At 52.5% G+C, this 25,391-nt stretch overlaps 1 protein-coding gene across 6 annotated transcripts in view; it reads left to right on the forward strand.

Annotated features, from left to right (window-relative positions):
* The first annotated feature begins 351 nt into the window (after positions 1 to 351).
* Positions 352 to 25,391, forward strand: part of NSD2 (nuclear receptor binding SET domain protein 2) — a 61,693-nt gene continuing 36,653 nt past the window's right edge. For 5 of the 6 annotated variants that reach the window (XR_013997784.1, XM_081122739.1, XM_081122743.1 and 2 more), the window contains exons 1-3: positions 352 to 439; positions 16,778 to 17,408; positions 18,976 to 19,138. Coding sequence is in view for 5 of the 6 variants with exons in the window: in XM_081122739.1 (XP_080978865.1) it covers positions 16,812 to 17,408; positions 18,976 to 19,138 (760 nt within the window). In the remaining variant the exon portion in view is untranslated. Of the gene's footprint in view, positions 440 to 1,719; positions 1,834 to 16,777; positions 17,409 to 18,975; positions 19,139 to 25,391 lie in introns of those variants that run through there. The other variant, XM_081122740.1, reaches the window with a different exon arrangement.

The following is a 25,391-nucleotide window of genomic DNA, read 5'->3' on the forward strand; positions in this document are numbered from 1 at the left end:
TGGCGCGCGCCCGGCCGAGCAGCGGGAGCGGGACGCGCGTGGGCGCTGCTCCCAGGCGGCTCGCGGGGTCCCGCGGCCCCGGCCCCCCGGCCCCCGGCCCCGGCGCCGGCCCGCGGCGGCCGCCCCGCCCCGCCCCGCCCGCTCGCCCGGCGCGGATTTGAACGGCCGGGCCGCGGCCCGCGAGCGCGGCAGCCAATCAGCGGCGCGCACTTTCCCGCGGCTTCTGCGGCGGCGGCGGCCCGGCGGCGGCGGCGGCGGGCGGGAGGCGCGGGGGCGGGGTCGGCGCCGCGCGCGGAGAGCCTGGGCCTGGCCGGCCGCGCCCGCCGCCCCCTCCCCTCGCCCGGCCCGCCCTCCCCGCGCCGCGGCCCCCTCCCCGCCGCCGCCGGAGCCGAGCGCCGCGCCCGAGAGCGGCCGCCGCCGAGGATGCGACGCACAACAGGTCACTGGGCGCCGCGGCCTGAGGGCGGGGACGGGCCGGGGGCGCGGGCGGGCGGCGGTACCGGGCGGCGGGCGGGCGCGGCCATGTTGGGCCTCCGCGGCGGCTGCACCTGTGCCGGCCCGCGGGCCGGCGGCCTTTGTTCGCGGCGGCGCCGGGCGGGCCGCCGGGCTTTGTGAGGCGCGGACGGGGCCGGGGCCGGGGCCGGGGCCGGGCGGTGGGAGGGGCGCGCCGGGCGGCGGGAGGCGCTTTTTGTGTGGCGCGGGTTCCCGGGTGACAGTGGCGGGCGCCGGCCGTTGGTCAGCGCGGGCGCGGGGACGCGGCCCGGGCCTTGGCAGGTGGAGGCGGGGGCCGCGCGGGGGCCTCGCCGGACGGTGGGCGCGCGCCGCCGCCCCGGCGCCCCGGCCTCTCCGGGGCCTCGGGACGCGCAGAAACGCGCCCGGTGCGGTCCGCTCGCCGGCGCGGCCCCCGCCAGGGGCGGCTCGGGTCTGGGCATTTAACAAACGCCGGGCGCCGGCGGCCTCGGCCCGCCCTCCCTGCGCCCGGGACGCGACGGTCGCGGGGCTGACATTGGGGCGCACACGGTAGGGCAGGGCCGTCGGCGGGCGGGAGCCGGCGCCCGGGGCTCCCGGGCCTCGAGCGGGGACCGGAGCGGCGGGAGCGGGGCTTGGGAGCCGGGGAAGTTCCCTGACAGCCCGCGCGGGCCCCGGGCCTCGACTTCTCAATGAGTTAAACACCCGGCCGCAGGTCCCAGAGCTCGAGCCAACTTAAACACCTCCGTCAGCGCGCCGGTTACGTTGAGCCCCTTTTATGTATTTTTAAAACGAGGTTATCAAGATGGAAAATAAGCCATCCCATTGATGCAGCTGGGACTTTAACTCCGCGCATTTCCCTAAACGATTTAAATGGCCCAGTTACATATTTAAATGCGGGGAGAGCAACACAATTGAAAAAACCACAACTCCAAACGGCAGCGCGGAGGACGCGAGCCCGAGCCCGGCGGCCCTGCCCCGGCGCCCGCGCCGCCCGCGCCCCACGCCCGCGTGGTTCAAATCTCAACCGCCGCTGGAAGGAGGACTCACGCCCGAAGCACGACGGCTTTGAGTCATTTCCTTTTCTGCTCTTCCATTTTTCTCCGCGGGGCTGGGCCGCGGCTGGCCCGGGAGGGCGCGCCGCATGGTCGCCGGGTGTGTGGGAGCTTTGTGCGGAGCCCCCCGCCGCCTCCCGCCGCTGGCCGCTGAGTCCAGCCCAGGACGGCCCCGTGTCAGGCTGCCGGCTAAGTAACTTCAGTTCCAAAGGACGGGCAGTTTCCTCTGTGTGCACATGTATGATAGGGTCACGTGGAGGTGCGAACTAACACAGCCCGAAATTCGGGGAGACTTACAGAAGGAAACAAGGTGAACAGCTACCAGGTGTGGCCACCAGGCTTGCTTTTTTTTTTTTTTTTTTAATGCAGCTGATTTACACAAGGCTGGGGCTGTTAAACGGTGCCGGTGTAAGTGGGGAAGCCAATGAAAGAGAGGGTCAGAACCGCAGGGTCAGGCCCTGCGGCTGGGCTTCAAGTGGGTCCAGCCTTCCACCTAGTCCACATCCTCGCTTCTTACTAGGAGTCGGGCCTTGAAAGGTTTACTCCTATCGCAGAATGTAAACTAAAACTAATTAGCTACTTCCTCTTTTATGGTTTGATGCTTCAGTGTAAACCATGTAAGAGTAGGTGGAATCAGATTTACTAAGAAGTGCGGGTGAGAAGACAGAAAACACTGATAAAACATGTGCGACGTGAGATACAGGGTCCTTGTACAGGCACGTGTAAAAGGTGCTAAAAGCGATGCTGAAGTTCATCACCCAGATTTATGTTCCCTGTCCTTTTTAATCTGGACAAACGATCTGTCTAAGGAAACACTTTAGTCAGCAGGAACTGAAGACACAGGCTTTATATAAACTCAGATATGTGGTGTGCTGGGCCGTTGGTGTTCTATGTGGTGGACTGCTTGGGTAAGCTTCTTCGTGGTCTGAGCCTCACTCCTTCCTCTTGTCTGACTCCAGTAAGTGGGTCCTTGTTCACGCATTTGGTGCCCTGTCCTGGCTCCAGGCCTTTGTGTAGGCTGCTGTTGGGTGTGGACCACGGCTTGTCCTCCCTTTTTGAGTACAGAGTACTTGCCCTTTTAATGGCTGTCGGTGACCTTTCTCCCCTGTAGGCTGAGCTCTTGGCGGTAGGAGGGTTCTCACAGCCTCTGCTGGTGCCCCCTCATGGCAGGCACTCAGCAAGTGCAGAATCAGCGGGCCTAGAACTTAGCATAAACAAACAACCCAGTTTAATGCCAGCATCTGGCCTGTTTGCCTCTCTCTTTCCTAAGTCATGTTGGAGCAGGAAGGGACCCTCTGGAAGAAGCCCAGCCTGGAAAGTAAGGGGCTGACCTGAGGTCACCCACTTCAATCAGGGAGCCAACACCCAGTTTGCCAGGCAGCCCTCTTTTCTTTCTTTTTCCTTCTCTCATTGTAACTAACTCCAATGTGAAATAAAAATTAATTACAAAACATGTAAGTGCAACAATAGGCAGACCTGTAACTGCCTCTAAGAGGAAGGAAGCAACCTGGGCGCCGTGGCTCAGTGGTTGAGCATCAACCTGTGCTCCAGGAGGTCCCGGTTCGATTCCCTGTCAGGGCACATGCCCAGGTTGCAGGCCCAATCTCCAGTAGGGGGCGTGCAGGAGGCAGCCGATCAATGACTCTCATCATTGATGTTTCTCTCTCTCCCCCCCTTCCTTTCTGAAATAAATAAGAATATATTAAAAAAAAAAAAAATGAAGCAAGCAGTGATGTCTCTATCCCTGGGCCGGGTAAAAAGAACATAAAGTCTACAAAATACAAAAGCAAGAGGTGACCCGGAAGTTCTAGAGGATTAGGCTTATAGTTTGCATATTGTCTTTGCATGATTTGTTAATTTCTTTTTCAGGAATGGCTATTTACAGTAAGCACTTTGGGGGGAAAAAGGCTTAAGTCTGTTACCCCAGGGACTCATTAGCATTTTTCCTTTGCCTACTGGTTGCAGTGTAGCTTTTGAAAGAACTGATTGATTTGATGAATTTGGTTTGCTAGTTAAAAACAATCAAGACAGACTTCAAATCAGTGCTGTTCTCTAGTCTGCCTTCCAAAAAGCAAATGGCCAGTGGTGAGTTTTCAAAGCACCTTGCTTTCAGTAACACTTAATGGTTTCAACGGAATATACAAGGATATACAAGGATGGGAATTGGCAAGTGTTGTTTGAACTGAGTGCTGGCCTTTGCAAGCGGCTGTGTAGAGAGTGTTTTGTCCTATGGAGTTGGGACCTCGATTTTTGTGTGGATTGGGTTGTCATCTAAAGAACTGATGATGTGAATTCAGTTTGTTGTGCTGTTAAATTGTATCTTTATGTCAGTGTTTTTGAGTGTTGACTAGTTTTTCACGTGTGTTTTTGCTGCTTGGTTTCGGAGGCTGTCATGTCAGCGTGTTTCTAACTCCAGTTTTACTATTCTCAGTCAGCTCTGTGCACCTTCCTGGTCTTTCTAAAATACACATGTGGCCCTAGCCGGTTCGTCTCTGTGGTTAGAGCATTGGCCTGCAGACTGACGAGTCCTGGGTTCAATTCCAGCCAAGGGCACGTGCCTCATTTGCAGGTTCCATCCCAGACCCCAGTGGGGACGTGTGTGGGAGGCGACAAATCGATGTGTGTTTCTCACCTCAATGTTTCTTTCTCTCTCTCCCTTCCACTCTCTCTAAAAAAGCAATGGAAAAAATACTCAGGTGAGGATTAAAAGTAAATAAAGTAAAATGCATGTGTGATCATGTGAGGCCGACTCTTCAGGGGTTTCCACTGCCCTTTGGGTTTCAAGACCAGTCTCTCACTGCATTTATTCCTTTGCCTTCTCCTGGCCTCCCAGCCTGTCTCTGGCTCCCATGCTTTTCAAATCCTGGGCCTTCACATGGTCAGTTTGCCCCCCTACCCCACAACGGGTTGCATGTGTGGGCAGGGCTGGCTTTTCCTGTTAATTCCTTCTCATTCACTCTCAGCTGGACGCCACTCCTAGAAAAGCCACCCTGACTCCCTGTCTGCTTCAGGAGGTGTGTGGGGGGGGTCATCAGCCTCCTGTTGGCACTGTTCAGGCACACTGTGCTCCAGCCACTCTGGCCCTGGCCTGCTGCATTTGCTCCTCTGTCTGGAATCTCCTCTGGACACTGCACGGTTGCTCCTTGCCTGCCTTTCCAGCTGTGCCCCACCTTCCCCTTCTCAGGTGGCTTCCCTGCCCACCTGCTCCTGCTAGCACTTGCCCTCCACCTGGGCCCTTTCCCGTGGCACCTTCCTCGGTGCTTGTGTACTGCTTACTTGCAGTCCTGGCTGCACGGAGCAGTCTGCGGGGGTGGGGAGTGTTTTCTTTTGGCTTGATAATTGTCACACCTCCGTGCTGGAGCGGTGCCTGAGGGGCTGTCAGTCATTCAGCCACTGAACAAAGGGACCCTCCCTCAGCCTCTTGTGCCATCTCTAGTGTGTAATGTGTCCCAGATGGGGTGTGGGTGGCAGGGAGTAGCGTGAGCATGCTTGCCCTGGTGTGAGGTTAGAAAGGTGTCCTCTCACCATGGGCTGGTGACAGAGGTCGGGGGGCTCATGGGCCAGTGCTAGCGAATGTTGGCCTTCCCCAGCACAGGGTGTGGGTAGGAGGAGTGGGCAGATGCAAGAGCGGGGCAGTGGCAATGGGCTGCGGTTAGTGTGGGGTTCAGAATGAGGGGGAGTGGGCCCGGGGATCCTGGGGTTCGCAGTCTGCAGGATGGGAGGACAGGGCATCTCTGTCACCTCACTTTGGACCAGTAGAAAGGGAAGGTGGGCCCAGCTTCTCATCCACTTCTGTTCTTTCCAAAGAGAAGCTCTGCTCTCACTTGTAGGCTGGGCAGTGCTGTGCTTTCTTCCAGGCGAGGAAGCCCGAGGTCGAGAGCGTGGTGTGTGGTCCCGTCCCTCGCACTGTCTAGCTTCTTCCCTGAGAACCATTGTTGTGCTCTGTCCCAGGTTGTGCATGTGTGGCAGCTGCTTCCTGAGTTGTCCTGTGGCCAGTGCTATGCTCCTGTCACAGCCCAGCCTGGTCTCCCTGTGAGTGTTGGGCCCGGGGTCGGCGGCATGTGTGCAGACTCTTGCCTCCCTCTCCAAGTCACGAGTGTTTCAAGGGGAGGGCCTGTTGACTCGTCTTCTGGGCTCAGGCAGTGCCCAGAGGCACTCAGTTAGCAAGTGGAGATAGTTTTTGAGTCTTCTCTTTTTCTAAAGATTTTTATTTCATAAATATGTGAACTCCTAGATTTTTTTTAAGTTAAAAGATACGTTAGCCCGGCCGGTTTGGCTCAGTTGGTTGAGTGCCATCCCACCCACCAGGAGGTTGCTGATTCGATTCCTGGTGGGGCACATGCCTGGGTTGCAGCCTCCATCCCCAGTGGGGGGGCGTGCAGGAGGCAGCCGATTGATGTTTCTGTCTTCCTCTCTATCTCAAATCAATAATATACATATGGACCTACATACACACATATATTTAAATTAAAAGCTATGTTAGAAAGAAGAGGCTCCTGTGTTACTTCTCCCAAAAGATTTGAAGTCAAGGTGCCATCTGTGCAGAGCTGCTCCTTCAATGGCTCTGAGCTGCAAATCTCCCTCACCTCCTGCATTGAGTCCTCATGGCAGGAGACCAAATCCCAGAGTCGCTGGGCTGTGAGCGACTAGAGCTCCTTCCGGCTGGGCCTCCGATCTGCACTCTGGGGACTCATTCTGCCTCTTGGGGACGTTTTAACTGAGACTGACTGTCCTGGAATAGGAGGTGGCCATTGTGTTTCTGGGAGCAGGGCCGTGTGCTCACCCATCGTCCCTTCGCTCACTGACCATCAGCTGTGTGCTAGTGATGAGCAGGCCTGTGTCCTTGTCCCATGGAGTGTACAGAACTAACTGGGGGGACAATGCAGGGAAGAGCCAGTGGGCACAATACCACCTTTTTCAAAAACTGTGAAACAGTCTTGCCAAGTAATTGAACCTGAATCTTTATTGCCAACAACCCGTTTACAGGAAATACAGGGGAGAGAGGAGCACGTTAAGCCACTGCAGAATTGCCATTAGCAGGCTTGGCCAGCGTGGCTCAGCGGTTGAGCATCGACCTAGGACTCAGGAGATCGTGGTTTGATTCCTGGTCAGGGCACATGCCCAGGTTGCTGGCTCAATCCCCAGCAGGGGGCGTGCAGGAGGCAGCCGATCATTGACTCTCATCCTTGATATTTCTCTCTCTCCCCCTCCCTTCCTCTCTTTGAAATCAATAAAGACAAAAATAAAAATAAATTGCCATTAGCAGAACTCAGAGCATGGGAACCAGAAGGCCAGTCTCCCGGTTTCATCAATAGGGAAAAAGAGGGGCTGTGGGTGAGAGATGAGAGCCGTGTCTGCTCACTGCTCTGCACCCAACACAGGCCAGTTGACACGGCTAAACACCCCCTTGTGATTTCAGGCAGTTAAAAAACGGAACTTACTAGATTGGCCATTAAGGAATTCTAATCTTTTTGGCTGCCGTAGTGGTTTTGTTGTGTTTAAGAAAAGGATTTGTCCCTTTTAGAGATGCATACAGATCTTGACCAATGAAATGATGCACCATCTGGGTCTGCGAGGAGGGAGTGGTGAGTGTGTGGCTGGATCCCAACTGGCTTGGGTCGATGCATGGGGCTCTACCGAGTCCATGTACCGATACGTGTATTTAGAACTCTGCAGAACAAAAGAAAGCCAGGAAGGAAAGATGGGGCATCTAGTAAGTTCTGCCAGGTGACTGTGCTAACTGGAGATAGGTCAGTGCTGGATGGAGCAGGAGAGTGCTTGGCAGCCCAAGGGCGTGAGCTTTCCCCACGAGGGAGCAGCCTGTGCAGAGACCCTGGGGTGGGAGTGAAAAGACATAGCTAGAGCAGAGGGTGAGGGGAACTGTGCAGACCGGCTGCAGAGGTGGGGGCAGGTTCTTCAAGGCTGAATTAGGATTTTCCTCCTAAGAGCAGTGGGAGGTCTTTGCAGGGTATGTGTGTGTGTGTATGAGTGTGTGTGTGTGAGAGAGAGAGAGAGAGACAGTGAGTGTGAGCCACGTGCATCTCTCGGCTCTGGAAAGCCCATTTCCAGTCATTGGTAGAGATGGTACTTGAGTGAAGAGGGGGTGCAGGAGGCCAGTCTGTGGGCACCGTCTGTGTCTTTGGGTTGGAATCTTTCCAGTTGTCCCTGCTTTGAGATCTGGGATTGCCCCTTGATGTTTGGTGTGGTCACATGATTTGTTTTGAGCAGTGGAGGGGGACGTCGTGTCTGGAAGCTGTGAGAGACGTGCTGTATCAGTCACCCTCTGTTTCTGTCCCTAATTGCAGAAGCGCACATGTGCTCTGAGCAGGACTGACACCTTTGGGTTGAGCCTGGTAGCAAGTGGTTGCTTTGGGGCTTGTTTCTGCACCATAACCTAGAGCACAGTGGTTCTCAAAGTCTGGTTCACCTGGGAACTTGTGAGAAATGCAGATTCTCAGGCCTACTCTTGACCTACCAAATCGTAGCTCTGGAGCAGGGCCCGCAGTCTGGAGTGAGGCCTTCGTCTGGTTCCGATGCCCTCAACACAGAACTGCTGACCGCCCTTTTGCTGGTTGAGAAGCCGGCCCTGAGGAGACTGGTGTTTGTCCTGGAGGAAGGTGCTGGCCGGCATGAGAGAGTGGGTGGGAAGAGCAGTAGACAGGCTTGGGCAGGAAGGATCTGGCACTAAACTGGTAAGCCTGTAGTTTGGGAAACAAGAGATGTTGGGGGAGCGGTGTCTGTGATGGCCCCTAAGTGTTTTTTTTCCCCATCTCGCCCTTCCCCTTCCCTTTGGAACCATTTGCCTGTTCTCTGTATCTGTGCGTCTGTTTCTGTTTCATTTTGTTTATTCTATGTCTTGTGTTTTAGGTCCACTTACAAGTGAAATAGCAGGCGTTTGTATTTCTGTGTCTGATGGACTTCCCCTACCATAGTGCCCTCTGGGTCCACTCATGTTTTTGCAGACGGCAGAATCCCATCCTTTTTCACTGCTGAGTGACGTTCCGTTACGTGAACCACAGCTTTAAAGTACACACACGTATACACACATATATATCGACTTCAGAGAGGGGAAGGGAGGCGGGGAGAGACATTCATGATGAAGGAGTCAGTGATCAGCCACCTCCTGCACGCCCCTCATCTGGGGATGGAGCCCGCAACCCGGGCATGTGCCCTCACCGGAAATCGAACTGGGATCTCCTGGGTCATAGGTCAGTGCTCAACCCTCAGGCATGCTGGCCAGGCTGTAACACAGCTTTTTTATCCAGTCGTCCATTGAAGGATACTTAGGTTGTTTCTGTGTTTTGGCTGTTGTGAATAATGCTGCAGTGAACATAGGGGTACATCTCTCTCCTTTTTTTTAATTGTTTTTTTAGAGAAAGGCGAAGGTGGGGGGCAGAGAGAGAGACATCAGTTTGTTGTTCCATTTATTTATGCATTCGTGGGTTGATTCTTGTATGTGCCCTAACAGGGATTGAACCTGCAATGTTGGCGTATCAGGACGGTGTTAAAAACAGCGGAGCTACCTGGCCAGGGCTAGATGTATCTTCTTAAATTAGTGGTTTGGGTTTCTTTGGCTAAATACACAGAAGTGGAATCGCTGGTTCATAAGGCAGTTCCTATTTTACATTTTTTGAGGAAACTACATACTGCTTTCCACAGTGACTGTACCAGTCTGCATTCCCAGCAGCAGTGCTCGAGGGTTCCCTATTTTCCACAGCATCAGCACTTGCTTGTTGATTTATTGATGGTAGCCATTCTGACAGGCGTGAGGGGATATCTCACCGCGGGTTGATTTGCATCTCTGATGATGAGTGACGGTGAGCATCTTTTCATACATCTGTTCCCCACCTGTTAGGTCCGCTCTGGAGAAGTGTCTGTTCAGGCGTCATAATTTTCTCTTTCTGTTTGGAACTCTTATTACGTGAATACTTCGTCAGCATAATCTCTACCGTTTCTTCTCTTTCCTACGATTCTTTCTTCCCACTCCCTCCTTTTCTTGCCTCCGTTTTCCCTCCCTCCTTCCTTCCTCACCTCTTCCTCCTTTCAGCAAGACTGTGGGGCAGGAGCAATATCTGGTTGCCGCCTTTTTACCCTAGCACCGGGGGAGTGCTATTACGTTTTTGTGATCTGCCTTTTAAAAATCTAAAGAAAAACTTTAATTAGATAATACATTTCTGTGCCTCAGAATTAGTAGTGTGGCAGTCCCCCCACTGCCCCAGCCCAGCCCCCGATTCCCCACCCTAGCTGCAGGCGTGTAGTCACACGTAGGCCATGGGCCTGAGGAGTGTGCCGCAGCCTCAGGTGGTGGTTCCTGGGGCTCCTCTCACATCCGCATCCCGTGTTCCTTTGAGTTAAGTTCTTGACTCTCATAGTAAGTTTTCTTGAAGGCCTGGTTGCCCTTAACGGAAGGCTCCAGGAGCTGAGGGAAGGTCAGGACCCCCATTAGTGTCGGCAGGCGCTGTCCTCTGGGCTCTGCAGGCCTCTTGCCACTGGTCTCTGAAGGCACCTTGCTGCTAAGCATGGCTCTGTGTTCGGGGCCAGGACTGAGCCTCTCTGGCTGGGCCTGCTGGCTGCCTGGCTGCACGGTGTGACTCCAGGCCAGTTCCTCCCTAGACCCTGAGTCCCTGTCTCTGTGGCAGGTGGCCCTGATGTTGTAGGAAATTGTCATTATGTTCGGAGCATGTTTCAGAGGGAAAGGGAGATATTTCACAGACACATGAGCAATGTGGATTCATGTTTAATACCTTCCCATTCAATGAGAGTAGATACTTAAAAACTAAGGTAACCCGGTCAGCGTGGCTCAGCAGTTGAGCATTGACCTATGAACCAGGAGGTCATGGTTCGATTCCCGGTCAGGCCACATGCCCGGGTTGTAGGCTCGATCCCCAGTTGGGGGCATGCAGGAGGCAGCCGATCAATGACTCTCTCATCATTGATGTTTCTTTCTCTTCCTCTCCATTCCTCTCTCAGAAATTAATAAAAACAATTTTTTAAAAAACCCTGAGGTAAAACTCACTGACATAAAATTCACCATAACCATTTTAAAGTGTATAATTCAGTGATTTTTAGTATATTCTCAGTGTTGCACAAGCATCACCACTAGTTCCTGAATATTTCATCATCCGGGGAAGAAGCCCTGTGCCTATGAGCACACCCCGTTCCCCTCTCTCTGAGCCCCATGCCTGTGAGCACATCCCCTTCCCCTTGCTCTGAGCCCCATGCCTGTGAGCATACCCCACTGCCCTCTTCCTTAGCTCCATGCCTATGAGCACATCCCATTCCCCTCACCCCTAGCCCCTGTCGGCCACCACTGACCTCTGTCTCTGGACCTGCTTGCTGGGAACATTCCGTGTAAACAGAATCGTGCAGTCCCGGCCTCTTCCCTGAGCATCACGCCCCAGGCTGCTTCCTAGCTGGGGTGCGTCCGTGCTCTGCTCCTTTCTGTGACTGCCTAGGACTTGTGGGGTGGACTGTGCTTCTCGTGCCCCTTTATCAGGTGTTGGACATTAGGCTGTCTTTGCTTTTATGAGGAACGCTGCCGTGAAGGTCTTGTGCAAGCTTGTGTGTGGACAGATGTTTTCAGTTCTCATGGGCTGTACGTAGGAGCGGAATTGCTGAGTAACACGGCAGCTCCACGTTTAACTTTCTGAGGCACCACCAGACGGTGTTCCACAGCGCTGCGCTGGAACACTGTCCAGGGCGACTCAGTGCTCAGTGGTTCAGTGCTTCACAGAGCGAACAGAGTGGGCTGCAGCTGGGTGTCCCATTTAGGAGGGTCGTTCCTCCCAACCCTCCCCACCCCGTACCTTTCTCCTGTCTTTTCATTTTTATTTTATTTTTCTATCTGTGTCTTTATTGATTTCAGAGAGAGGAAGGGAGTGGGAGAGAGGTAGAAACATCAATGATGAGATGAGTCATTGATCAGCTGCCTCCTGCACGCCCCCTACTGGGGATCGAGCCCGCAACCCGGGCATGTGCCCTGACCGGGAATCGAACCGCAATCTGCTGGATCCTAGGTCGATGCTCAACCCCTGAGCCACGCCCAGCCGAGCTCCTGTCTTTTTAAATCTCTGTCTCCCTTCGAGAGTATTAACTTCACAAGAATAAGGAATGTGCTTTGTTTACTGTTCTGTGTCCAGATGTTGAAGCAGGCCTGCTGCTAGTGAGTGTGTCGCCTCTTGTTCAGGTAACCTTTCCCCTCCGCTGGGAGCAGTGCCCCTGCCTTCACAGGGAGACCCGCGTCCAGTCCCTGTGGCGCTGTAGGGGCTGCCCAGCCTCCCAGCCACTGACTATCCTGTTCGTTGGTCGTGTTATATCTGTTCTGTGATAGAAAGTGGTGCTGACTCCCACCCCTTTCTGCTCCCCTGGGAAGATGCTGACCACCCTGAGCTGCTAACTTCTGCGCCGGCGCCCCTGTTTTCATGCTTCACTTGGCGCGCTTCCCTGTTTTCTTTCCTTTTTAAAGGATTATGTTACATTTGTTACCTTAAGATGTTTTACCAGGAAAAATATTTATAAATGAGAAATTGTTACTGGTCTCAGTCTAGACTCGGTTCCTCCCCATCAGCTTCTCCACGGCTGACCCCCCTCACCCTCATCCCTCATCCCTCGGTGTCTGGCCAGGTGGGTGGAAACTACTGCCATTCTAATTGAGGCTTTTGGGAGGAATGTTGATAAATGTGAGACAGGAAGCCTCACGTTCTCTTTTAAATATAAACACTGTTTTAGAGTGACCACTGTTTCCCCCTTCCGTGTCCTGTTCTTCCTCTGGGGTTATGTTCTTGCTGCAGAGCATCTTCCCGCGTCTCCTGTGAAAGGGGTACATATGGCGAACTCCTGAGTCTTTGCCTCACATTTGAGCTGATTGAGGGGATTAGTCTTCCTTCACCCTTTGGAGAGATGGTGCCACCTGCTGTCTGCTGAGGCAGGTGGAGGTCGGTGTGTAGTTCCTGCTGCTGGAGTCCAGTAGGTAATTTACACTGTGCGGGCACTTAGGTTTCCAGAGTTTCCTTTTCTCTTTTGTGTTCCGTAGTTTCCATAGGATGTTTGTAGGTGTTGGTTTGGTTTTACTCATCTTGTCCAGAACCCTGGGTGCTCTTTTAACCTGAATACTGTTTCCTTTCATCTCCGGACCAGTTTCCATCATTATGCTTTGAAAATTGCCTTTTCTCCACCCTCCTTGGTCTCTCCCAGAGCCCATTGGAACGTTCATAAGCTCCCTGAGCTAGTGTTTTGGTGATGACAGCCCAGTGGCAGTAAGTCCACTCGCCCTGCTGTGCAGCCATCACCCCACCCACCCATAATGTTCTCATCCTCCCAGCTGAAGCTCTGCCCCATCGCTCACTCACTCTCCATCCCCACCCCCCGTTTTCTTGTAGCCACCACCTGCATTCTGTCTCCATGAGTCTGACCACTCTAGGGGTGTCTCAGCATGTGTCTTGTGACTGGCTTTTTTCATTGAGCACAGTGTTTAAGGTTCATCCATGTGGTAGCAGGTGTCAGAGCCTCATTCCTTTTTTTTTTTATATATCTTTATTGATTTTAGAGAGAGGAAAGGAGAGGGAGAGAGAGTGAGAAACATCAAACGCCCGGCTGGGCCTGTCTCAGCGGTTGAGCGTGAGATTGGGGTTCGATTCCTGGTCAGGCCACATGCCCGGGTTGTGGTCTCGATCCCCAGTAGGGAGCATGCAGGAGGCAGCTGATCAATGACTCTCTCATCATTGATGTTTCTCTCTCTCTCTCTCTCCCCCTCTCCTTTCCTCTCTCTGAAATCAGTAAAGATATATTAGCGAGGGAGGGAGGGAGAAAGAGAGAGAGAAAGGAAGGAAGAAAGAAACAGGGGCGGGGAGGGAACCCACAACCCAGGTACGTTCCCTTGACTGAGAATTGGACCTGTGACTATGGTGCGCAGGCCGACACTCTAACCATTGAGCCACACTGGCCAGGGCTCCTCATTCACTTCTGACATTGTGTTTTGCTGAGCAGAAGTTTTTTGGTTTTGTGTTTTTTAAGTGAAGTGGATCCAGCTTATCCATGATTGCTTTCGTGGATGGTGCCTTTGGTGTCATATGTAAAAGGTCACTTCCAAACCGAAGGTTACCTGGGTTTTCTCCTGTGTTTCCTTCTAGTTTTATAGTTTTACACTTTACATTTAAGTCTATAAATAACCATTTGGGGTTGATTTTGTGAGGGTGTGAGGTCTGTGTCCAGATTCACTTTTCTGCCTGTGGCATCCCGTTGCTGCAGCACCATTTGTGGAAAAGACTGTCTTTGCCCCTTCGTCCAAGATCAGCTGACTGATCTGCGGGGTCTCTCTCTGGTCTCTGTCCTGTGGCCCTGAGCTGTTGTTCTTTTTCCAGCACCACAGCCTTCATCACTGCACCTTCACAGTAAGTCTGGGAGCCAGGTAGTGCCCGTCAGTCCTCCGGCTTCGTCCTGATCCTTCGTACGATGTTGCCTGTTCTGGGTCTTTTGCCACCATGTAAAGTTTAAAACCAGCTTGTTGGTATCCACAAAATAAGTTGCTGGGGTTTTGACTGGGGCTACATTTAACCCATGGGTCACACTGGGAAGAACCGACATCTTGACCATATTGAGCTTCCTGTCCACGAACATTGGATATCTTTCCATTTATTTAGTTTTTCTTTTATCTTATCCATCAGAGTTTTATAGTTTTCCTCTTATAGGACTTGTATATATTTAGTTAGATTTGTCTCTAAGTATTTCACTTTTTTGGATGCTAATGTAAGTGGTGTTTTTAATTTCAAATTCCACTTGTTTATAGCTGATATATAGGGATGTGATTGACTTTTGTATATTAGCCTTGTATGCTGTAACTTTGTTCTAATTGCTTATTAGTTCCAGGAATTTTTTGGTTCTTTCGGTTTTTCTATATACGTGAGTGACCATGCCATCTGTGAACAAAAGATAGTTTTATTTCTTCCTTCCCAATCTATATACCGTTTGTTTCCTTTTCTTATTGCATTAGCTAGGATGGCAGAGTATTTTAAAATAAATTTTATTTGTTGATTTTAGAGAGAGAGAAACATCAATTTATTGTTCCACTTATTTATGCATTCATTGGTTGATTCTTGTATGTGCCCTGTGGATCGAACCCACAACCTTAGCGTATTGGGATTACAATCTAACCAACTGAGCTACCCGGCCAGGGCCTGTACCACACCTCCTTTATCCACTTGTGTATTGATGGGCACTTAGGTGGCTCCCATGTCTTGGCTATTATAAATAACATAGGGGTGCATAGATTCTTTAGAATTAGTGTTTTGGGTTTCTTTGGCTAAATACCCAGAAGTGGGATCACTGGGTCATAAGGCAGCTCCATTTTTAATTTTTTGAGGAAACTCCATACTGTCTTCCTACAATGGCTGCACCAGTCTGCATTCCCACCAACAGTGCACGAAGGTTCCCTTTCTCCGCAGCCTCACCAACACTTGTTTGTGCATCTATTGATGGTATCCATTCTGGCAGGTGTGAGGTGCTATCTCGTGGTTTATTTGCATTTCTCTGATGATTAGTGACGTTAAGCATCATTTCATATGTCTGTTGTCCATCTGTGTGTCCTCTTTGGAGAAACACCTATTCAAAAAGTTCTCTGTCCATCTTTCAATTGGATTGTTTGTCTTTTTGGGGCTCCTCCCCCTCCTTGGCTCTCCCTCCTCCCTGGCTCTCCTCTCTCCCATGACTCCTCCCTCTATGGCTCTTTCCTGTTGGAAGTTCTGTTTCTCATACAGCTGTTGAAATGTCCTCAGGCACAAAACCAAAGGCAGGGTGTTTGCCCAGCACTGCTCCTGTCTGTCCAGAGCTGACCCTTGTTCATTCTCTGTGCTGTTGGTCCCTCTCTTGTACATTAGATAGTTGTTTCTTATGTTTTTGTCTGTTGAGTCTGATGTGAGCTGGAGTAGGAACCTGCTTTGATTTACCTTTAACAAGTACGGTGTGAGTCAAAAAAGCACTCTCCTGTGTCCTGGTGTGGAATGTTCTCTAGTGCAGGTGAAGCTCACCTGGACTGGGCTGTTGCTGCTCTTTTCCTGTGTCCGCTCCTCAGCTAGGGCCCACCCCATGGTTTCTATGGAAACTACAGGCTGCAAATGGCCTAGCGCTCACTGCCGCACACAGGTGTCTCCACTTTGAGAAGGTAGGCATTTCCAGCCAGACAGTTCTTTGTTGGGAGGGCTCTCCCATGCGTGCAGGGTGTTTAGCAGCATCTTCAGCCCTTCCAGGCATTTGTCAGTAGCAGCCCCAAGTGGTGAGAATCGGGAATGTTTCCAGACAGGCTCAGTGTTCTTGGGAGAACTGCCACTGTGCATCGTGGCATCTCCAAACCTCACTCTCACCTCTCCCTGTCTGGTGCTCTGGGTGCAACCTCCTTGGAGGGGCCTCACTGGTGGCCATCATAGGGCACTCCTGGTGGATGACCTCCCCACTGGCATGGGTGCCCACATGCACCTTGTCTGGTCACCCTTTGGGTTTGGGTGCCTTCCCTGGGGATGGTAGCTGTGTGGTGCAGACCCCACATTATGGCCATGCAGCCAGAGGGCTTCTGCGCCTGGGCCTCTCGGCCAGGTGCATGTCGCCGGTGGTGTACACTAGGGCTCCACAGCTGCCCTTGGCGAATTCATCTTCAGGTGGAAGCTATGTCAAGTTTATGGCCACTCCTGTAGTGGTCTACAGCTTGGGCCTGGGCAGGGCTGGGTGGGGATGGGGACGGGCTGCCGGCCAGGCCCACATCAGGACTGACGCAGGCTGCTGTCTCACTTTCTGACTCTCGACATTCCCCCACTAATGGTGTACCACGCATTGGAACATCTGGTTTTAAACTTCACTGACTAGGTGACCTTGTGCACATCACAACCTCTGCCCGGGAGGCCGCCCAGATGTGATAGGCCTGGCTTTGTCGGCGGCATGTGTACTGGCGTAGGCGGGGATGTCCCTTTTGGGGCTGATGAAGTGATTGGGTGACGTGTCCACGGCCACATTGCTTGTGAGAAGTGGTGGCCCAACTTGAGTTTCTGTGCCTGACTTTTGTATTCTCTTCCTTAAAGGCTGCTCGTTTCTTTAAAGCTTTCTTATTTTGTGACTTTGTGTCATTTTTGTGGTATTAGAACTGCCTCCTGACTTAAGTCATCATACAGTACGTCATAAGTTGACTCACAAACCCACCCGCTATGCAGATGCTGGCTGCTCCTCATAGGTCTTGACTGTGACGTGCCTCTTTATTTTTCTTTCCCTGATAGTGTAGTGTCCTAAGAACGGAAGCACCTGGGCTGAATGGAATTTAGCATCAAAAAAGGTCCTCTTTCCGCTCAGAAAGCTGTAAAGTACGTAAGGATGAAGCAGGCTCCGGAGATCCTGGGCAGCACCAATGGGAAGAGTCCGAGCTGCGAAGTGAGCCGCGAGTGCTCCGTGTTCCTCGGCAAAGCCCAGCTCTCTGCCACTCTGCAGGAGGGGGTCATGCAGAGATTCAACGGCCACGACACGCTTCCCTTTCTCCCGACTGAGAAGCTGAAAGACCTGACCTCACGTGTATTTAATGGAGAACCCGGTGCTCATGATGCCAAACTGCGCTTCGAGTCCCAGGAGACGAAAGGAGCTGGGACTCCGCCTAACACTACCCCCATCAAAAATGTCTCCCCGGAGATCAAGCTGAAAATCACCAAGACTTACATGAATGGGAAGCCTCTCTTTGAGTCTTCCATTTGTGGAGATGGTGCTGCTGCTGTGGCCCCGTCAGAAGAAAATGGGCAGAAACCAGAAAACAAGGGGAGACGGAGCAGGAAGAGGAGCATAAGATATGACTCGTTGCTGGAGCAGGGCCTCGTGGGAACCACGCCGGGCGCCGAGGTTGAGGCCCCCCCAGGCAGGAAGGTACTCATGAGGAGTCTGGGGGAGGGGACAGCGCGGGGGGACCCTGTGAGGATGCCATGTGCAGGTGGGGATGGGCTGCCATGTGTTTGCACGGACTGCCGGGGGAGCCTGGGCCCTGGCTGCAGGGTGCGTGGCGTTGCCTCCTGTAGGCCTCAGCAGCCTGTGCAGCCAGTTATGAGACCTGAAGAGGTCAACTACGTGTTCTAGGGTAAAGAGATCAGGCCAGTTTCCTTGCCCAGTGAGGCCAGTCCAGACCTTCTTGCTATGCTGTTTCCATGGGTCTCCTCTGCAGGGACATCTGGGGCCTGGTTCTGCTCAGTGGGGGTGCCTTGGTACCTAACATGGGCTTCCCAGCTCTGTCCCGTCCCATCTAAGGAGTGAGCTGTGCCACGGAAATGCACCTGCCATCCCCCCCTCAGATGGCGGGGTCTTGAGGTGACTGCAGGTCCACTTGCAGGAGGGGGAGGAGGGCAGCTGAAACCAGTTTGAGTTGTCATTACCAAGGGTAGAATGTTTAGTTTAAAATTATAGCCAAGTAATTTTATTTACAATTTCTATAGATAGAGGAAATGGCCAAAATTTCCTTGAAATTGTTAAAATAATGAAGAAGTTTGAGGGTTTAAAATGTGTTCTTTGAGTGCTCAGTGGCTGTTTGGTCTCCCTAATGTGATTTTAATGGGGAATTTCTAAGAAGGCCGTTCGGTGACCTAGGCTGGTGCATAGTGTTGGGCAGTGCCGTGGTCGTGGCGATGGACATGGGAGGAGGCAGGTGTGGGCAGTTCCTAGACCGTCACTAGGTTTTGTTGAAATGAGTAATCACCTGACTTCTGACTCCATCCTTGGAGTGGGAATGCTGACGCGCATTCTCACGGGTCTGTCGTGTGCTCAGATGCCATGATGATGTGGCACTGGGTTGCTATGCCCTGCTCTGAGGGCCAGCCCTTCTGAAAGCGTGCAACGTGCCCGCTCTGTGTCGGCCCTCGGCACTGTGCACACCGAGCTCTGGAGAGACGCTGGCACTTTGCCCAAGGACGTGGCCTCATAGGGGTCAGGGGTTCACCCTCAGGAGGAGGTCAGGGCCGCTGAATGCCGGGAGGAGGTTGCCCAGGTCAGGTCTTTAGCTTCCTGAACGCCTGTGTTCCATGATGGAAAAACAGGTTCAGAGCCCAGGACTCAGGCCATGAGGGTGGAGCTGAGAGTTCCTGCCAGGCCTCCTGATGTCCTTTCCCCTCTGGGTCCTATCACTGGAGGAGGCATGTGCCAAGGGGTAGTTTCTCTGTGAGCTCTTTGACCAGGTAGATAAAGCACCATTAAGACCACCCACCAGGCCAGGACATAGATGGGTTGCCCACTTTGTTATGTGGAGACTTGCCCTGTGCAGGAACAAGCTGGCTGTAGCTGAGGGCAGGAGAAGTGTGATTTCGATGGTGATGCAGGGCTGTGGTCTGAAAACAGTGGGAGGGGGTGGTGGAACCTCCAGCCTGGTTAACCCTCAGTCTTCTGTAGATAGAGGGCTAGACTTCGGGGTAGTGTTGGACGTGTCAGTATATGTCTCTTTCATTTTCAGATTCCAGCTAAGAAGGAGTCCTGTCCCAGTACCGGCAGAGACAGAGACCACCTGTTGAAGTACAATGTGGGCGACTTGGTGTGGTCCAAGGTGTCGGGCTACCCGTGGTGGCCGTGCATGGTTTCTGCCGACCCGCTCCTCCACAGCTACACCAAGCTCAAAGGTACAGCACTGGCGGCTGCGTCCCTGCCTCTCTCCCTGCCCTGGATCTTTCTCATCTCCCGGCTGCGCTCTGCTTTTCCTGAATGCCCCCACCGTGGTTCTTTCTCTTCTCTCCTTGTGCTGAAATGCGCATGACGTGAGGTTGCGTCCTAACTTCTCAGGCGCAGAGCTGGGTGACACTGGGCGCGTGCACGTTGTTGTGCGGCCGCCCCGCCTTCGTCCCCAGGACTCGGGCTTGTAAAGCTGACGGTCCCTGCCCTGCCCCAGGAGGCACTCCTGCCCCCCCCCCCCCCCCCCCCCCCCCCCCCCCCGCTCTGTCTGCCTCCTGTGGCTTTTATTTGCATTTTTCTAATGATTAGTGGTGTTGAGCATCTTTTCCTGTGCTCATTGGCCATGTGTGTATTTTCTCTGGAGAAATGCCTGTTTAAGTCCTTTGCTCATGCCTGAACCGGTTGTTTGTGTTTGTCGTTGTTGAGCTTACTATGGCCCATTTTTGCGGCTTTACCTAAAGTTAGTGATGGGTGCAGCGGTGACTCGGATGTGGGCTTTGTTCCAGTGAGTTAGTATTCAAGAAGTGGTCTTTGTCTTGTATGGGGTGTCAGGTTTTATGACAAATACTTTGTATTTAGATATACAGTGGTTGCTTATTTTAGCATAATTTTTAGAAATAGTATATACTAAGTTTGAGTTGTAAAAATGTCCCAGTTAATTTTATTAGGCCTGTGGAAAGAAGGGAAGAAACTAGAAATGATCATCTTTGGTGTCATGAAATGTGGGAGCGTGAATCAGTGTGTGGAACAGTCAACACTAAGAATATAATACGTGACTGATCCACATCGGAGCAGACGACAATTTAAGTCATTGGACAACTCTCTCAGCGCGTGATAACCTCTGTTTTGGAAGGAAAAACAAGCGGCCAGTGGTTAGAGGTTTTTTAAGAAGTTCTACTAGAGTCGAGTCTGAGTGTAGCTGGAGGAAGGTGGGTGCAGTGCGTGGAGCACAGGTGCACTGAGTGAGCTAGCACTCCGGGCACCTGTGCACCTGTCCAGTGTGGGCAACCAGAGCCGTGGCCAGACAAGATTCCAACCGTCAGCCTTGTGTGTCCCCTGGGTATGTGCGTATGTGGCCTCTCATGGTCTTTGGCTGAGGCCTCAGCTCTCAGAGTAGCAGCACAGGTTTGGGTCCGGTAGGCTGGCTGTGGGCACAGGCGGTGGCTGGGAGGGGGATATTGTAGTGCCTCCCTAGCAAACAGAGACTTGGTGGAGAGGGATTCAGGATGCAGAGGACCTCCCCTGAGCTCAAGTGCCCCTGCCATTCCTGCCCAGGTCTTCTGCCCTGGGTGGTTGGACTCCTCCCCCAGGCTCAAGCATGCACTGTGCTCCACGGGACTGGGGTGGCTGGGGAGGATCCTCGGGCCGGCTTTAGCTGGGCTCCGCGAGGACCTTGAGCATCCTTGGCTCGCCCGAATCGGAGTCCTTCCATGGGACCTCGGACCACATCATGCACCCCAGAGGCATCTAGACCAGAAGAGTATGAAAAGAAGTACTGGTTGAGACGGAAGTTGGGCTGTCCGTCTTTTGGCTGGGGATGGGCCTTCACACCTCCGTAGCCTGGGTGCAGGCACACCAGGTGTGTGTGAGGTGCTGCAGGCTCCTGCCCAGCTCTCTGGTCCCTACACAGCAGACCAAAGTAGAAGTCAGTGTGGGCTTCATGATGTCCATGTCACTTGTCTGCACAGCACGTCACGATCCCCTCTTAGTAGTTCCCGAGTGTCTGGGGATTTCTGCCTTGTTTGTATGGAGCTTCCGGCGTCTCAGATCCGTGCAGCTGGAGGAGTCTCTTGAATGTCTCTTTGTTCTGGCTGCTGGCATCAATCACCCTGGCTTCAGCGTCCTCACACCTTCTTCTGTGTCCCCAGTGGCCGGCAGTGATGGGCAGATGCGCCACCGGGTCTGTGCACCTCCCACTTCCCGTTTCTTTGCTCCTGGGCACCTCTTCCTGCTTGCACTTGGCAGGTGCTATTGCTCTGTGGCATTCCTGTCCTGTCCCAGTGGAGGACTGGCCCCAGGGCAGCCTGCTAGGGTCCCACTTAGCTGTGTCACCTGGGAAGGACTGACTGGACACCTGTGGGCCTCAGTTTCCCTCCACAGGAAGATGAGGGTGTCACTACGCCGCCTGTTTAGAGAGGCTTGGCACAGTGACTGGGGAGCATGCGGGGGAGCCGCCGCCTCCTTCGCTGCTTTCTCCTCTCAGAACCTGACTCCTGTGGTGTTTCCTCCCTTGGCCCCGTTGCCTTGGGCCTCTCTTAAAAACTTTCCTGTTCAACCAGTCACCTCTCTGCAGGACCCTGGTGTTTGGCCATTGAGTTCTGATAGTTTCATGTCCATGTTTAGGGCCTTTCTGTCACCAGGTATCCCCAGTTTCCACAACAGCGCCAAGTGGTTACGTGGGATTCTCTGTGTGTGTGTGTGTGTGTGTGTGTGTGCGCATGAGAGAGAGAGAGAGGTGTTTTGTTTATTGTTGGCTTGTTTTTCTATCTAAAAACCTTTCAAGGCCCGGACAGTGTGGTAGACAGCTGTCTACCCTCACCTAGGCGTGCTAGCCTAAAGGCTTTGTTGGACCTGTCTCATTTCTCTCTCTCTGTATGTGAACAGTCCTGCTGTTAACCCACCCGGGTGTAGGCTGTGGACATCACAGCCCTTCGCCCCTAAATATGTCCAGCGGGGTCTTCTGAGAACAAGGGCAGCTCCCCACAGACTCAGCACCCTGGCCATACTTCGGGAACAGCACATCAGTGATGTCGCCCCTCCCCCCGGTCCTGGCTGGGACTCCCCAGTGGTCAGCCTTCTCCCCACACTTCTTTTGTTGGGACTGAGTCAGGCCCTGCCTCTCTCTGCTGCTCTGGTCTCTGGGGATCAGACTTGGGCGAGGCTGCCGGGCTGGCAGGAACAGGTGTAGGTGTTTTTGTGGGAAGGGGCTCTTGTGGGAACAAGAGGCAGCAGCCCTGGCAGGGAGCTTCCCTCAGAGTTGTTTTGGGGTGTCGGGGAGGAAGCCCTCGACTCACAGGCAGATCTGCTTCCCAAGACTGATAACGGGCATCTGAAAAGCAGCTCAGAAGGGAGAGAGCGGTGACCAGCCCCCAGCTGGACGGAGAGTCAAGTGGCCTTTGGGAAGAAAGGGTCACAGTAGCCCTGGGAAGAGCGTGGGTGACAGAGGACAAAGGCGCTGGGAGGCTGGGCATCGGGACTCCCCGGTGTCAGCTGTTCTGCACCCAGAACTCCCCAGGGCGAGGCACAGTCTTTTCTGCCATCAGCTGACGTCTGTGGCCATGCTGGGGACCGGGCCCCTGACAGCCTGCCCGGTCTTGGTGCCTGTTGACTTACCAGATTCTGCACTGGGGGCTGTCCTGCTGTCTCTGGCATGCTAGGTGGCACTGCTCTGCGCAAGGAGCCCCATCCTGAAAATTTACTTACGTGTTAAGTCCTTCACTGCAATGCTCAGGTTGTCCCAGATGGGACCGTTGGGTCCTTTTCAGCTGTGTCCTTAGGCGTCTCCACCAGCCCTGGGCATGTCCTTGCATGTGGCCCAACAAGATGTTCCAGGCTCATTTTGTACTTCGTTTGTCCCCTAAACCCCTGTCCTGGATTCGCTGTTTCTCAAAGGAAATGTAGGTGCTCTTAGTGGAGGGTGGTGTGTGGGAGCCCAGATCTGGGCCCTGCTGTGTTCATGGCTATAGGAGATGTGGCCCATTCCTGATTCTCCACTGCTTGGCATGCAGCACCTGATGGTGGGAGGAGGGGATGGAGCATGGCATCGCCCTTTGGGCGTTGGATGTCCTGGTTGGGGAAGGACAGGGACATGAGGAGGGCCGGCTTCTACGCGCAGCTGGCTGAGCATGGGGTCTTGTGAAGCAGGCATTCCCCCTCGCCTACCCCTATCCCCACCCAGATCTTTTCCCTTTTTCTCTGCGCGCACGTGTGTGTGTACTTGTTTACATTTATCATGCTTGGGATTGTGGCTGTGCTTGAACCTGGATCTCAATGATGCCCTGAGGTTTAGAGTTGATGTTCAGAATGCGTGCAGAGGAGACAGCTTACAAGCTGCAGTCAGCCAGGTTCCTCTGAGAATCACAGTCAGTGGAAGTCTTACCGTGTTTCTATGATGTGGAGCAGCAGAACCTCTTGCCACGTCTCCCGGGGCAGGGTGGGGTGGGGCGTCTGGGTGGACCACAGCTTTGCCTTGGAAACATCAACGTGCACTTTAGGTTCCACTGTGAGTCCAGCGGATTCTGCTCCGTCAGGAGGCTCACGTCTCCCGGCACAGCTGCATCCTACTTGTCTTCTCTTTAGAAAATGGGTCTGGAATCAAGTGATTTTCTGTTGTGTAGATTTTTGTCGTCACTTTTTCTGTTTTATGGAATGGAACCCTCGTTGCTTTATTCCTAAACTCAGCATTTTCTAAAAATATTACAGGTAGTCTGGCCTTTTCAGTCCTGGGTTATTTGACGTTAACTTCTCCTTACTGACTTTTAATCTTTGCTTGTTCTGTCAGCTGCTAAGAGAGGTGCGTTACAATCTCTCACTGTGACAGTGGGCACGCCATTTTCTCCTTGCAGTTTTGTCAGTTTCTGCTTTACCTGTTCTGGGCTGGTGCTCTCCAGAGCCTGACCTAGGAAACCCAGGTGTGGGGATTCTACCCTTTGTTTCCCATGGGCTTCTGGCCTCATGTCCCTGCGACTGTCCCTGCGCTCTGCTCTTCTGTAGACACTTGGCTTGTCTGCATCTTTGTAGCTTCACTCCCTCCCCTACCTTCAGCTCTGAGGCAGCCTAGTCTCTTTGTGGGTCCATTCTGCAAACTTGAATGGCCGCTGTCAATTCAAAGGCTCCCAGAGTCCAGAGAAAGATGGGCTCAGGCTAGCCAGGGGGGTCGGGGCCACCTGGAGTCCAGTGGGCCGTGACGGAGGAAAGGCATCCAGTGCCAAGTCAGGTACCTGGGCCTGGGGTGGAGCCACGTTCTGCTGGGAGGTGTGCAGGTTGGGGAGTCAATGACACGCACTTTCATACCAGCAGCTGTGATTGGTGAACGTAAGAAATTGGCACAGGAAGGAAGATTACTTATAAATGGTGGTAAGACAGCTGGTGAATTATGTGGTAAAATAAAACAAATGACTTACCTTTCAACCTGCACCAAAATAAGTTTCATGTGGATTAAAGAAACCCGGAAAAAATAGGAGCTGGGTTACATTGTTACCAAATTTCTAGGCAGGAAATAACTTAAAAAATGTTAACATTTATTTTACAAACTTCGGATCTGACTGACTACCATATTCTCTTTGCTTTTTCCATCTGATGTAAGGAGCATTTTCTGTGTCACTAACTGTTCATTAAACTGATGTAAGTTCATATTATTTCATCATACACACTGTACAGATTCTCTTCGTCAGGCAAGTGCTCTGCCATGTGTCTGCGTTCACGGTCATGACCAGGGAAAGCCCTTTCAGAATATTAAAGTAATGGAAGAGCCCTGGCGGGTAGCTCAGTTGGTTGGAACACCGTACACCAAAAGGTCACGGGTTCAGTTCCTGGCTGGGGTACATACCTAGGTTGTGGGTTCAGTCCCCAGTCCTGGCGTGTAGGGGAGGCAGCCGATGGGTGTTTCTCTCTCACATCAATGTTTCTCTCTCTCTTTCTCAAATCAATAGAAACATATCCCTGAGTAAATTAAAAAAATGTAATGGAAGAAGTCACAAGTCACCTGGCATATTTTTGAGTCTTAGCCGATTTAAAATCAAAGAAGCACACACACTTATGAACATATCAAGTTGTTCTGAGAGGCCAATAGTGAAAACCGTTCCCTCCACTCCCAGGACTTAATTACTCTTAATTCTTTCGATATTTTCTTTTAGTTTTAACTGCTATTTTTTTATTTATGATTTGGACATTTTCTGTTGACTTTCTATGGAAAATGAAAGTTGATCTCTTCAGTCATTTCCTATTTCTTCCCTCCCACTCTCCTATATAATTATCTCACGGGTTTTATCAAACCGTAAGTGCTTACGTAATTTTGACTATGTACATATCACTCAGAAAAACCATGTTGTGTGCTGCAATTGTATTTTTCTTATGCAACCTTTTGTTTTTCCTGGAGTTAATTACTGCCTTTCTTTTCAAGTCATACACTTTGCTGTCCATACAGCCTTAACTTTTTTCTTTAAATATATCTTTATTGATTTCAGAGAGAGAAAAGTAGTGGGA

This window comes from Miniopterus schreibersii (assembly GCF_964146895.1).
Source record: "Miniopterus schreibersii genome assembly, chromosome: 1".
Lineage (NCBI taxonomy): Eukaryota > Metazoa > Chordata > Mammalia > Chiroptera > Miniopteridae > Miniopterus > Miniopterus schreibersii.